The sequence below is a fragment of the Canis lupus genome, chromosome 14 (genome assembly GCF_011100685.1).
Source record: "Canis lupus familiaris isolate Mischka breed German Shepherd chromosome 14, alternate assembly UU_Cfam_GSD_1.0, whole genome shotgun sequence".
Taxonomy (NCBI): domain Eukaryota; kingdom Metazoa; phylum Chordata; class Mammalia; order Carnivora; family Canidae; genus Canis; species Canis lupus.
In genome coordinates this window covers 48,057,807-48,073,342 of record NC_049235.1, presented here as the reverse complement: position 1 = coordinate 48,073,342, position 15,536 = coordinate 48,057,807, and the positions used below count along the sequence as shown (strand labels likewise).

The 15,536-nt window shown below is 43.1% G+C and overlaps 1 protein-coding gene across 1 annotated transcript in view; it reads left to right on the top strand.

Annotated features, from left to right (window-relative positions):
• The window catches only part of AOAH (acyloxyacyl hydrolase), a 161,559-nt gene that overhangs the window by 82,838 nt on the left and 63,185 nt on the right, over positions 1-15,536 (top strand). The window contains 1 exon segment of the mRNA XM_038557345.1: positions 11,206-11,297. Coding sequence (XP_038413273.1) covers positions 11,206-11,297 — 92 coding nt within the window.

The following is a 15,536-nucleotide window of genomic DNA, read 5'->3' as shown; positions in this document are numbered from 1 at the left end:
GCCTTCCCAAAATAACCAGCAGAGGGAGAACAATCAGGAATCATCTTTCAAAATGAGGCCTCTGGACCTTTTCTCTGCCAGGTCTGGGTGACAAGGTTCTGAATTTAGATTCTGTAGCACTGACTGTGAAACTAGTGAGAACCCACTGGCTCCTGACCACACCTTGCCATCCCTCCACAAACTCTGGTTCCTTGGGGAAGGAACCGTAGCAAACACCGGGCTGTGTGGCCTCACCCGGGGTCTGATGGTGGGAATAGGTGCGGTCCACCAAGACCCTCCAGGACGCCGCAAGGTGTTTGGTGCTCTGCCCTTACTGCACCAAGTAATACGTCAGATTGTCTGGAAAGAGCAGGGAGTGCTGTAGAAAAACAATTATTCATTGTTTCATAATAGGCCATTCTGCCCTTTATGAGGCTACGCAACATTTCTTGGCCTTTGTCTCCCTATAAAGCAGAAAACACTCCTTGAAAATACATCACCCCAGTCAGATTGTGCCTCTGGAAAAGGAATCCACAGTCTTGGGTGTCTTTCCTGCTGCAGACTCTTCTTCTCTCCCCTTCTTGCCATCCTCTTGTTAAGCAGTGTGGTACCCCAGAGGCCTGTTTACCGCTAATTAGATTAGGAGTGTGTTCATCTGGAAAGATATTTGTAGTTCAATAAAGAGAGTGTGAAGAATCACCCTACTGGTTCCACAGAAACAAAGGTTCTGAGCCTCATTCCACTGGGGGCAGAGAGAGGTTTTTGCCCCCTGCCTCCTTAAACAACCCTCGCTCCTCTCTAAGACATCCGCGGTAGTCGGATTCAGAATGAGCTTCCCATGCCACGGGAAAGATCTCAGCTTAGAAATTCTGATTGCAAAGAAAAGCAACAAGCAAATTTGAAAACACTTCCATGCATTTTTTTTTCTCTCTTTCAAAGGAAAAACAATCACGGCTTGAGATGTTTTGTTGAGAAAGAAAGGGAGGCAGAGAGATCATCAAGGCCAGCAATACATGCTGCCCTCCTGCCTCTTCCCCATCTGTTCGAAAATTATTTCCAAAATATTAAATGCTGCATTTCACTGAACCAGAATTGTATGACGGGTTGGGCCTGGGGGAGAGAGGAGGGGGAAGAGATTCTGAAATACAATTTCCCAAATGTTTATTTTGTTAGTGAAGGCTGTTGCCTGTACTATTATAAAATCTTAGCACGACCCCCGGCAGGCTGTTGTCTGTAGGGTAAGTAGGCGCAGATTGAATTTCGTACTGTGTCAAGGACAAAATGAATCCTTAATCTGGCTGCAGAAAATGCATATTCACCCGAGAGCAAAGCGGCTCCAGTCTTTGGAGCCCACATATGCTTCATTCTTTTCTTTGAGATGAGTATATAGATCAAGTTTGGCTGCCCTTTATTAGCCCCCAGACAGCACGGGTGGTATCAAAGCTCTCATCCTGGCTCTCCCCGGCCTGCCCTGCTTCCCGCTCTCTGGATTTAACAGTGAGCATTAAGCATAAAGGCTGATTTTCATGGTGCACATAAAATACAAAAATCCTACCCCGGCTAACTTCATGTCGACTCCAGAAATAGTTAAGGGTTGGGGTACTTTACTATTGTTTTTCAAGACGAGGAAAGGCTGTCGTTCAGTAAAATTGGACAAAATTACATTTTCGGCTCCTCAGACGTCTTGCAGGCCGGCAGATTAAGGATGCTAAGCAGTGAGAAGAAAGGCCTCAATCCCAGTTACTTCTCATTTGTCCTGTCAGAAAAAGAGAGTTGTGTTCATCCTGGTGAGTCCTTTTCTCCAGCAGCCATCAGGCCACAAGAGAAAGAATGTTCTTCGATTCCCATTCCCTGTTCGTGGGCACGGGCCAGACGGGCTGTTGCCTTGAGGCCTGATCAATGCAATGCCCTTTTCTTCCTGCTCAAGGTGAGCATCTGGATCTCTCACCTGCCAGCAAACGAGGCTGCTCTTGCAGGCTCATTCTTCTGAAGACATTTGTGGTCTTAGCCCTCACTAGCTTCTGCAAGAATTAAAAAGACAAACACGCGCTGTCGTGAAAAACCACAAAAGGAAATTATTTTAAGCTCCATATTCTGAAAGGCATTTATAATTAGCCAGCCCACATGCCTGCTCTCGCTGCACGTTAGATGGAGATTTCCTCAGAGAGCGGCAGCCTGAGTCCATAAACACCTGTGCGAGCCAGGGTGCTGCTAAGACTCGATGCAATCTCTTGCCCTCTAGTTAATTATATTCCTCACTTTGCCTCGCTCTCTCTCAAGTTCCTCAACCATAAAATGGGTCTCAGGGAACTAACTCATCACAGGAAAAACCTTTAGAATCTCAAATCAGTTGGGATGTGGAAAGGGAGAAATTCTGGCGTTTAGAGATAATTCGGGATGGTTAGAATTGATTGCTGTACCCCATTCATTCATTCTCTCATTCGGCTAGTTCCCTCCATGCCACTCCTTGGGGTAATAAGAACAGAGATTACCCAGTCCACCCTTGCCAAATGCCAGGCTTCAGAATGATTTCCTGGGGATTTTCTACTCCAGGCGGTGGCTGGCAGACTGGTCAGAAGTGCGAGCTAAACTGTAATTCTTAGAGGAAAATCAAGGGGAGAATTCTGAAATACAAGCTCCAAAGATTCCAGACAGAGATGGAAGACAGCAACACTGAGCCGAGAATTTAAAGACTGATTGATAAAGACCCTAAAGGAAAATAGATCAATAAGGAGCCAAGAGGTCAGATTTTCATGTTGGTGACATAGTTGAGAGCCCTTCTTAAAAGACGAGTTATTAGTCAAGCAGAGTATAGGTTCAGCTGCTATAACAAAGAATCCCAAAATTCAGTGACTTAAGATAGAAATGTGTTTTTCTTCCATGTAATAATCCAGAGAGAAGCAGTCCAGGGCTGACAAGACAGTCAGACCATCCTCAACATGTGGCTTCCACCTCCGGTTCCAAGGTGGCTACCCCTGCTTTTGCCACCTCCCACCTGTAGGAAAGAAAAAGGGCCAAGTGAGGATACACATATCCCCTGGAGGAATTCGACACAGAGGTGGCACACATTACTGTCTCACACACCTGGTCACGTGGCCACACCAGGCTACAAGAGTGGGGCAGCTATGGTGCCCAACACCATGGGAGTTCTACTATTAAAGGCAGGGGAAAGAGACGCAGGTGGACAAGTGGGGCCCTAGATGTGAAAAGCAGTCTCTCTAACCTGAAGGAGCTTAAAGTCTACTTGGAAAGATGGACAAGTAGACTCACACCTATAACTTTAAGTAAATATTACCATGTGTTTACCCAACACCAGGCAGTATCTCATTTAACACTGAACGGACCCCAATATTATGGGTATTGCATAGATGAAGCAATGAAGACTTAGAGAAGCTATCTAACGTACCCAAGATAATGCAGTTAAACAGGGAGCCCAGATAGAAACTGAATCTGTCAGACCCTACAGCAGAAGTCAGCAAACTGTGGCCCTTGAACTTAATGTGGTCCTTCAGCTTTTTTTTTTTTTTTTTGGAAAGAAAGTTTTCATGAAACACAGCTTGCCCATTCATTTACACATTATCAACGGCTGCCCTTCTACTACGATGGCAGAACTGAGAAGTGCCATAGAAACCAAATCGCCTGCAAAGCCTAAAATATTTACTATCTGCCCTTTGCAGAAAAAGTTGGCCTGTTCTGCCCCAGTGCTAGCATGTTAGATGTAATGAGCTGAGCACGTGCAGGGTGTGATGGGAGCCAGGGGAGACCCCCTTACAGAGGGAGGTGGGCCAGTCAAGGAGTCAGGATTTAGCTAACCCTTGACCAGTGAGCAGCAATTGATCAGTGAAGACAGTGGAGTAGGAAAAAGAGCCTATGACAGGCCTGGAGGTCAGACTGGCGTACAGGTAGCTGCGTGGGGTGTGAGAAGAGGTTGGGGCAGTGGGTGGTGCCATGTGGAGGAAGATATTGAATAGCTCAGTAGCTTCTAGTGCAGCATTTCCCAAACCTGGCCCATCGCCACAGCCATTCTGGGCACTTATTAAAAATAAGGATTCTAAGACTCCACCACAAATTTACCCAAACAGGATCCATATCTTCAAGAAGATCCTCCACAAAATTCTGGAAAATACTGCTAATGATGGTAGGGAGAGAGTGAGAAGGTAGAGGCTGAAGTTAGAGGCTGGCCAGAGGCTGTAGTGGTAACCCCAGGCCATCAAATGGGCCACTTGGAAGGCTAGAAGCAACGAGGTTTGTGACAGTTTCTTGGTGGAAGGTAAAAGAGGGAAAAGGAAGAAAATGAGATCATTTTTTATGGGTGAGATAGTGGGGAGTGACAGCCCAGTTCTGGCCTGGTCACGAGGAGCCCCTGTGATGGCTCCCTGTGTTCTCACTTCTATACCTTGGTAATGGACTTTGGGCTCCCAGAGTCTAATGCCGGATGTTAGCTCTCAAAGAAAAGGAGAACTACCCCATCCCAGATAAATGGCAGCCTGGCTGCCTCGGCAATGACCAAACCTTTACAAAATCAAATGAAAGGGCACTTTTGTAATATGATAGGCATGCCTCGTTGCCTGTTCCTGGCCCTTAGAAGAGTTATTTTTTCTGTTTGTGAAAGAATTTGTTTCACTGGCTCCACGAGAGAATTGAATTGTGATTATTTCAACATAACAGTGGGACACTTTAAACTCTTGTTTTCTCAGTTTTATGAATTTGGATACAGTTCTTCAATCACTCTGGAAGCAGTGATGGAAAGAATTGAATTCTGTGGAAGAAATCCAACTGCACGATGCATTTTCATTTGGTACGGGGCAGTTAGATAAATGCATCCCTCGACTCATTCACTGAATAAATAAATCATGGGGTTAGAGCTTAAATAATAAATAAAAGGAGAAATAAGAAGAGACTAAGAGGAGCTGACACGGTGAAAAAATAGATAAATAAAAAGAACTATATTCAGGGAAAATGATGAAAGATTGTTGCCTGCCATTCTGTCCTTTTTATATTTACTGCTCACATTTTTCTAGAAATCTTTATTTGACTATTTCTTCACTACCCCCATCAAGTTTTGGACTGGCACAGGGTTAAAGATGAAATGCTATACCTTTTCTCTGAAAATCATTTATTTAGCTCTAACTGAAGTCTAAATGTGCCTCCAATAGGCCTCATCCCGGGAGCTGAGCAGTTATTGTTACCAGTCCTAACAACAGCTAGGGCAGTAGATAACTGGCACGCTGGCTATTTGGGGTTGTTTGAGGGAGATTTTGTTGGTCTTCCTCATATAGAATATGATGAATTTGGCCTTGGAATTTTGCCTATGGCATTGCCAATACTTAAATTCTTTCCCCCCTGCCCCTCTTTGCCTGGCTCCCTCTTAGTAACCTCATAGAATTCACATGGGAGAAGGTTTCTTTCAAGATTCCTTCCCTGACCCCCACACGTGGGACAGGTATCCTTTCTAGCACTCCGGACTTCCCTGTCAATACTGCCAACAGCTAACTCTCACGGAACACTGGCAATTCTGAACTTTCTGCATGGATTGTCCTTTCCAATCCTCTCAACCACCTGATGAGATCGGCATTATTATTAGTCCATTGTACAGGCAAAGAAACTGAAATACAGAGGAGTTCAAGCAAGTCATCAAGCTTGCAAGTCTTTATTTTCTAGACTATGAGCTCCCCCAAGGAGGAACTTGTGGTGGCCTAGTACAGTGGTGAACAGAGCGCCTGGCATGGGCTGGCGTTTGATGTGTTTCTGTCATTCTGTCTGTCTCTTTCTCTCTGTCTCTGGCTCTCTGTCCCTCTCTCTCTCTCTCTCTGTATGTTTCATGACTTAACAGGGCCACCGGGACCTCAGTAGGAGACTTATTTCACTGCATATGGAATTCTAAAGTTTATGAGTCAAACTTGGAGTTAAATTACATTCTTGAAGCTGTCTATGTCAAAGCTCATGTGAATGATGCTGCCTGACAGAGTTAAGTCTGAGATTGCAGAGGCAGAAACCAGATGAAACACACTTTCCCCACTCTCCCAGAGCTTCCTCTGCCAGGCCGCACCGGAAGATAAACCTCCAGATCCGCAGTGTGTGTTGTTCTCTGAGGATGCCTTTCCCTGGCAGCTGTGAGGACAGAACAGGCCCCGGGAGTATGTGAGTGGGGTGTGTATGTAGGTGTCTGCATAGGGTCACATATCATTGCAGTATGCGTGCCCACAACATTCATTCTGTACTCTTCTTAAGTTATGTGTGGCTTCCATATGAGAGAAACACAGAGGAAAAGATGGTGACCACTCGCGGGTTATCTATAGATTTCTGAACTTTTTACCCAAAGCAGTCCGCCAGAGACCATCTGCTCAGTAGACACCCAGGAAGCCTCATTTTCAACAACTAGCAAGCCCAGTTTAGCCAAGTGTGTGATTCCATGAGATTTAGCAGCTTAGGGGAAAAACAAAGACCAGATACAAGTGGGTTACTGAAAGCCTACTTTGTTAGGACTCCAGCCTGCTCCGAGCCTCTCTCTCTTCCTAGTCCCACCAGAACTGGGTTCAAATCCCAGCCCCCTACTACCAGCTCTGTGACCTTGGCAAGTCACTCAACTCCCTCTGAGTTCTGTTTGCCATAGTTTTTCTGGGTCACACACTGGCCAGTTTCTGCCCCGAAAATACAGACTCTTCTGTGGCCCAGAACCAGTGGCAGGAGGTGCCACCAGAAAAGGGGCTTTTTCAATACCTCCAAGTAGGTCGGGGCATGCTCATTCAATTTACTGTTATTCTCCTGAGCCCTGGGTACTCACTCCTTTTTTGAGAGGCAGTGTCCAGCATCTGATACATGGTAGTTGCTCAAAAAGTGTTTGCAGAAAGGAGAGAAGAAGGAAGAAGACTAATCCCTGCCTCACAGAGATGTGTGATGAAGTTAAACAGTGTGTACAAGTTTCCTGTCTCAGTGCCTGGCACGTGAGGAGACTTCATTATTAGTTCCCGCCGATACTCTGGCCTAAAATGCCAAAGTTATCTGGGAAATATAGCACATGCAAGGATCACCAATGGATATACATTCACTTATAGAATCTATTCACACATCAAAGGCTAAAGGAATGAGACCAGAGCCAGAAAATCTGTCAGGGTCAAGGAAGGCCCCTAAAGTTTCATGACTTGGTATTCCTATAAGGAAAGGCATTAAGGTAGTGACAGTGTTAAGAGGAGAAGGAGAAGGTGGAGGTGATGAGATTGAGATGCAAGCAGAAGGCGGGGAAGTAGGATAGCCGGCCTTTGGGATTGCAAGGCTGAACACAGGAGGACGGCCTCATCCCCGCCACCTGCAGAACAGGTGAAGTAGTGGCTGACCAGCCAAGCTCCTAGACTCCGGGTCCCAAAGCTAAACGGATTAAGCAGTCTCTTGATTTCCAGGCCTTGAGATTCTTGCTCCATCATCCAAAGACTGACGACCTCAGACCTGTTTTCTTCTCTGAGTAAAACAACAAACTGAGAGTTTAGTTCCTGGGAAATAAATTGTAAAATACTTAATTTAACTGAAGAAGATATTTTTCGTGTCTTTTTTCCAAAGGAGGTTAGCTGCAGAGTCTTCTAAGCGACTTTATATTATTTGAAAATAAACAACTTAGATCTAACCCATTTAACAGTATTGAAAAAGGGAATACATCATGCACATTGTCCATAGCATTGCTGGATAGGGAAGGCTCAAATGGAAACAGTGAAATAAAAGCACCAAGAATATTCCTTTTATCATTGGAGGGGAACCAACCAGATGAATATGTGATTGATGCCATTACTATCTTTCTCTCCTTTAAGATGGTTTTAAGAAACCCAAATATAAGTTGCTTGTTGAAGTTAGGGCTTAAAATACACCCAAATCCAAAGTATTGTGTTTACTGAATATACATTTAAAAATGAGAGCCAACGTCCTTTCTCAATGCATGGAAAGGCACACACACACACATACACACACACACACATACACAGAATAATGTTAAAATATTACACGAAAATAGTAATACATGCCAATTATGACATAAAAATATTTTATATCATTGTAAAATCAGAAGACTATCTGAAGCAATGCAGTAGCTGGCTAAGTGCTCACTGGGTTTCTGATGCTTTTTACAAACTGAGGAAGTTTTTCTTGGTAAATATTAAGTCTTTCCACATATGTACATTTAAGGTACATTTAAGACGAGTTTCCTGAGAACATAAATGCTCAAGAGGAATAAGCAGGAGTTGATGAGGGAGATCTTAATTTGCATCTTTCCTGCCTTAAATGCCTGAAATATCTTGGGTATAATGTTGCGTGAATAAGGCTTTTAGTGTGTAATGTGATATGACTTAAACATTCTCTTTTTGCTAGGGTCTATAAAACCTTTGCTATTAAAGGCCATTACTTCTCATTTTTATCTACCAAATTTACTAAGGTAGAACAAGTATGTCGAGGCTTCCATTTGTCTGCTCAAAACCCTTCTATTATCTGGCAATAAACTTCACCTCTCTTAAACCTGGGACAATCCACTTGGAAAGAGACACTAGGTGATCCATCCAAGCATGATCCTTTACATAGTGTACGGCTTCTGCTTGGCAAACTGCTCTCCTTACTGCCCTTAAATCCTCCCAACATTCCTCTTGAAGTAGATAAAGTAATATTCAACAGCCATCAGAGATACCAAAACTGATGCAACGGTAAAGCCCCATCTTTGCCATAACACCGTAAGTGAAGTCTAAAACACTTAACCAGGAAAACAGAGATGTGCATTATTTCAGGGTTAATCAAGTGACCAGGAGAAACCTTTGAAACCTGGTGACCTGACCTTCCTGGGCCTTCCAGAGCTCCAGTTGTGGGTTACAGACCCACCCTGGTCCCCGCTGTGATTCAGCATCAGCTGTCATCTGCTCCAGCTTAACTCCTGGTGGGACCGATTCCAGGACTGGTTGGGGCCTTTTTTGAGAGCAGCAAGAAGTCCCAGCTTCTCCCAGGTATTTGAGATCCATTTCGTCAGATGGATCCAGAGAGACTGAATTGAGAAACCCCACTTCCCAAGATGAAGCTGCCCGCCATTTCCTCGCCTGGCATTACCCCGCCTTCCACATCTGCTCTTCCCCCCACTGGGAAGATAAACACCTTATCACCCACCCCTGATAACGGAGCTGGATGGAATATGGGAACCACTTCCAATGTGTCATATCCAAATGGTGGAGTTTTACTGTATTGATAGAGCCGGACACAGAAGTCAGAGCTCCTGGATTTCTAGAGTAAAGCCTTTTCCTACTTTGCTGACACACTTCAGAATTGCCATCCCCTCCCTTATTGCTCCAGGCTAGAGAGAACATCAGATGTATCTCCCAGTGCTAGCAGGGTTCCTGTCTAACTCCCTGTTAAAGGGAGAGCCGGCCTGTCCAGAATCAGAAGCCTAGTTCCATGCTGGGTTCCCCAAATCCAAGGTTGTCATTATGCAGATGACTGAAAAAAAAAAAAAAAAACAGATTGTGGTATCTGGGAGTGTCATATCATTCTTTTAACTTCCAACATATTCTACAGGCTGCTAGCTTCCTTCATAGGGTGCATGAATTCTGTCTACATCTCACAAGCCACCTGCTTATTCATTGTCTCCGCTTAACACATCTTAGGAGTTTCAAACATCCTGTTTGTTTTTCTTGTCTTCTCTGGAAGAAATGAATATTCTCAGATCCTACAGCACACACACATTGTAAGCACAAAGACCTAGGGAAAAAGTAAGATTAAGAAAAAACAGAAAATGTTTGATGTATAATGACAGGAGAAACAGAAACCAAAGCGAGAGTGTCTGACTAACAATAATGGTGGAGTTTTGAGCAGAAAGTGGTGGGTGCCTCCTGCTAAGGGCGTGACAAAATGCCAGTCACTGGAACTGTATGGTGCTTCAAGACTCATCAGGAGCCTCCTTTGCATGACCTTGTTTCTGCTTCTTTGATGGAAATAAATCATAATTCATACATTATATTATTATATAATTAATACATAATTATTATGGTTATTAATGATAATACATCGTTGTTGTTGCTGATTAACATGGTTAATCCCAAGAAGCCATCCTTCCCACTCACCTCTCTTCCACTTCTAGCCTACCCTGCACTGAAAATCATACTTGGGATAAGAATAAGGATGGGGCCCTCATCCACCTCCCCCCATATCCACTCCCAGCCCCTGGCAACGACCTTTCTACTTTCTAGGAGTTTGACAGCTCTAAATACTTTATATAAATGGAATGATACAGTATTTATATTTTTTGCAAAACTGGATTATTTCACTTAATATAATGCCTTTAAGTTTCACCCACATTGTAGCATGGGTCAGAATCTCCTTCTTCTTAAAAGCTGAATAGTATTCCATTGTATGTAGACACCGCAGTTTGTGTGCTGAAACTCAAATATAACTGGGCATCCTCTATTTTTATTTGCTAAATTTGGCAACCCTATTCTGAACACATCAGTCAAGATAAGCTTTCACTAGAAATTAGAACAGAGTAGAGGTATGTCCCAGAAGGCATTTATAAAAGGAAAAATAAGGAGACATAGCTAACATCATTTTCCTTCTGTGATTTTGCACAAACCATAGAAATGTGGTTCAAGTGAATCCCGGTTCTGTCCACTCTTCATCAGAAGTTCTTGAACTGGAATCTGTGCAAGAGATGCAGGGGGTCTGTGAACTCCCTGAAATCATAGGCCATGTTGAGTATATGTGGATCTTTGGGAGTAAGGAAGCCCAAATTAGATTCTCAAAGGTGCCCGAGACTCCCAAGGGGGTCAGGAGACACTATGTTGTAGGGCATAGCTTTGAACTCGGAGAAGCCATTTGTGTTGGGGGCTTGAGTATTATTACTCTTTAGATGGTTAATTTCCTGAATATCTAAGCTAAAATATGGAGAAAATTTCAGCAAACTTAAGACTGGAATGTTTACTCATCTACTGGAGCATCCCCTTCAAATGAGAGATGAGTTAGATGAGTTATAAGCTGCCATGCATTTAGCATCTTTCACAGAAGCTGAATGGAAGCCAGTTCGTGAGTGATGCTGATCTTTGTGAAGTTTCTGATGATAAAGAGGCATATCCTTCATATATGTCAAAGTTCCTTAAAGAGAGAGAGAAAAAGAGAATGAGAGAGACAGAGAACAATGTCTAGGCAATGGATAATCTTACTACCTGTAAAAAACAAATGACTGTTTTTATAATTGCCACTTTATTTTTTCTTTAGAAATCCTTCATCAGTTTACCAACAGCTCTTACCAATGAGCTCAACTGGCCCCAACTCTCTGGCGTTACTGGGTTTCTGGACTCGAGTAGCGGGTATGTATGTTTGAGTACCTTTAAACCTTTCAATGTATCTATGTGAGGAAAGAACAAGAGATGGGGCTTGCGCCCAAGATGTTGAAATGGGAATTATTAGGAATTGCTTCTAGAACATGAGTAACATACAAGAAACCCACCACTGACATAGAGAATTATGCAGTGGGATGTAATGCGAATTGTATTTTATCAGTGCTAGCAAGGAGGAAGTATTCCTGCTGCAGGGGCCCTGGAATTGACCTCTAATGGAAAATACATAAACACATCACCGAATTTTTCTCATTCAAGGGGGAAGGATGTTTATTGATTATTTACTTTCAGAAATTAATATTTAGAAAGGTAATGGCTAAAATTAACAGGCAAGTTGCAAGATCCTAGAATCACCCTGGCTTTAACGCTCTGGATTTGAACGTAGAGAGAATGTATGGCGAATCTGAGTGACACACAAACCCAATTTGCTATGTGTGATGGGTGTTGACTCAGAGCATGAGGACAGCCATTCATAGGATAGCACCCCGTTTTTTAAAAGTTAATAGAGGACATTGTGTATCATGAATAATTTATTTGACTGTTATCTTATTATCTTCACTCATTCATCTACAAATACTTATTGAATACTTACTACCTAATCAGGCACAGATGCTATAGATGTTTCAAAGGGAAAAAGACTTGACCTGTTTCTACAACCAATTACAATCAAACAGGGCAGATAAGACCAAATACAAATGATGATAGAAGAGAGATGCGCCAAAAGACAACTCTCAACACAGAGCTACAGATTCACTATGAAAAAAAAAATACATAGGATTAATCAACAGCCACTTCTTTTGGAGTGTTAGGCAAGGGGTCCAAACCTTAAAGGATTTATGAGATTAGGGTAATGAAAAAGGTAGAGAAGAGGCTAGGAAGGCAACCAACCTAAAGGAGAGGATACTCATAATTATGTAGGACTCATCTGTAAATGTAGGGAAAGCAGAGGAGATGTATTTTCAAGTGTAGATGTAGGTTTTCAGGTTTAATCATGTGAAAAATTGGGTTAGTATAACAATACTAACAGTATCGGTGATAGGGAGAGTAAGATGTAACCTTCACGAGGAATTCTCTATATACCAATCACTGTCCTGGGTGTTACGTAGTTCTCATTTCATCTCTTTGTAAGGGAGGTGGCATTAATTTCTGCATTTCACAGTTGAGGAATCTAAGGGTTAAGTAGACAGGTTAAGAAACTTGACCAGGAAAAAAAAAAAAAAAAGAAACTTGACCAGGGTCCCACATTAATAAGTGATCTGTCATCATGGAACCTGGTGTCACATTGTACCAGAGTGATTTGGTGAGCAGGATCCGCCTTGCTCCCAGCTCCCAACCTGTATGTGCTGTTTTTATTCCACCTGTGGGAACATGGCTCTCTGGAGTCTTTGTCACTTTGTCTGAAAACGCCACTATGGACTGGAGAAATGACTAAGAACTAGAGGAGCCCTCCCCTGGGGACATGTGGTGTACATCACCTCAGAGGTCCATCGGGGCCCCTTGATAGGGCGCCCATGCTCTCAGTGGTCTGGGGCACCCTGAGCACCAGCCTCAGCCCCTCTCTCCTCAGCTGCACCTGCTATTGTCTTTGTCACCTGGAACACATCAAGAGATGGCCCTGCTGGAGCAGCTTCCTGGAAGAAAGACTCTTTTTGATCTCCCCACTGCCGACATTGGAACTGAGAAAATAATATTTCAGTGGCTTCCACAATCCAGCTGTATATAAAAATACCTGAAAGTTTCTCTAAATTAAGACTTTTATGACAATAACAAGGGGAATTCATTATGAATGAGAAGTGGACCTAGTTTATTATCCTTTTAATGGAAGCTTAACTTTAAGTTGAACCCTGTAAAATGCAGCCACTTTTTGACCTAAAGTCTCACAAAGTTGTGGTGGAGGAAATACCAGTCTGATGTTTAAAATTAATTGCCAAGTAGTTTAAATCTTCCCTGGAGTCATCCAAAGAATGAAAGACTCGACACGCCAGGCCCAGCTGAAATGAAAACTCATTTCCTCATTTCTTTCCGCTTACAGCTCACACTCACCAATAGGTACGCCACATCTCCTGCATCGAATTTTCCCAAAAACTCTACCCCAAAATGGTTCTTGCTCACAAGCACACTGTTCAGTTGTTTTTAGGGTTTTTTGGGGGGGGCGGGGAGGGAAGGGAGTGGAAGGGGGAGCCAGTGTCCTTCCTCCCTTCTGTGTCTCTTCTGTCCTCACACTACAGGTTTGCTCCCTTCTCAGTGCGCAATCCCACTAGGCCTCCAGTCACATAGCCATGTCCACTGTCATCCCATCAGAGCCCAGCAGGCAGACAGATCTTCCTTAGGAGAAAGGCAGTGGAGAGAAGGGGAGAGGAAAGTTGCCAGCCTTCAGACAGTCCTGGGTTATAATCTTTATAAGGGCTATGCAGAGACTTCTGACACCATCTCACAAAGGAGGTGCCGGTCTCAGTGCATTTTAGGTAAACATCACTCCCATCTTGAGCTAGTCTGTGCTGACTTAGCACCTTCTAGTATTAGACTCTGTGTTGCCATTTACAAAGACTCAGCCTGCCTGTGCAACTCCTTCAGTGTTGACTCTGAGTACTGTCCTTACCTGTTGTGTTCCTAAGAAGGTATGCACCGCACCCGGTATGCTGTAGGGTAACCTACCCTGCTGGAGCTTTTCTCTCTGTGTTTGTGGGGCCCCAGGCTATCTAGTTGTCTCTCACCAAGTGCTCTTTTTGCCACCTGTTTCTGTGTGCTATGCCTGTGTTCTCTGCCACACAACTGAAATGGGAAAAAATATATTCAGTTCCTTTTGATAGGAAAGGAAATTCTCTGTCTGAAATCTGAGTTGCCGTGGATTCCCCTGTTACACAGACATATAACAGCATGATACTCGTGTGTCACCACTCAGGATGCACCCCGCCCCCAACAGCCAGCAGTAGGTCCTGTTAAACTATCTCTATAATCTCATGCAAATTATACGTGCAGATAATCTATGCTGGGCTAATCTCCTTCTTAAAAGATTGAAGATTTATAAAGTGTATAAAAATATTAAAGAAAGATTAGAGTATGATGAAGATGCTCTTCTGGTGGAATCAGGAGAATAAAAAGAATATTGACCCAGAAGCAGCAGTTGTGAGCCATGTAGGCCACTTCCACAGGCATTTTGAGCAAATGTCCTTTTGAGTCCAAATGCTTATCAACACAGGATAGGATTTATTGATTTCTCGATTCGACTGGATCTCTAGAAAGTGCTTCCTATTATCTGTGATCGGCCTCATGCTTTGTGTATTAACAATGTTCTCTGGAAAATGTACCTTGGAAAGCAAAAGAATGCAGTTTGGGAGAGAAAATGGTTGCTTTCCTTTTCTTTTTCCAATATACCCTTCACCCCTCAAAATTTAATATCTTTTTTGTAAGATAAATGTAACTAACTGAAATCACACTCATGCATTAAAAGACAAAGGCAACCGCTTACTTTTACAAATCTTTACATTCTGGGGAGCCTGGGTGACTCAGTTGGTTAAATGTCTGACTCTTGATTTTGGCTCAGATCATGATCTCAGGGTCCTGAGATGAAGCCCCATGAGATGGAGCTCTTCACTGAGCGTAGAGTCTGCTTAAGATTCTTTCTTTCTCCTTCTCCCTCTACCTCTCCCCTGCTGCTAGCGTGTGCTCTGTTTCTTTCAAAAAACAAAAACAAAAACAAAAAACACAAATCTTTACATCCCTCAGTTGAGTCAACATTAACAAAAATCTGTTCTCTTGATTCTCAGACTCCAGAAAATTCAAAAAGCAATATCCTATAAAACCACGTGTTTTATTTCATTTTCCCAATATGATTCAGAAAGTAATTGAGTGATTCAAGGCCAAAAACAAAAAACAAAAAACCCACCTTGTGAGGTTGGTAGCTTACAGGCTGGGAACCCGATAATAACTAACATTGGGGAAGAGAACTATAGCTGTGAGTGAGAAGAAAAAGATACTTTTTAAAGGATTGAAAATAGTATTTCATGGTCAGATCACCTTTGAAAGCAATTAATGTAAGAAAAAATCCTATGTAAGTTAAAGAACCCAAGGCCCAGTAACACATATGGAAATACGGAAAACAATACCAAAATTCAGGAAGGAAGGGCTTTTGGTTTAAAAGCAATATCTAAAATTCCAGAGCCCTGTCGGTGGGGTGGAGTAGAAGGAAGACCGTGTTTACAGGTACAA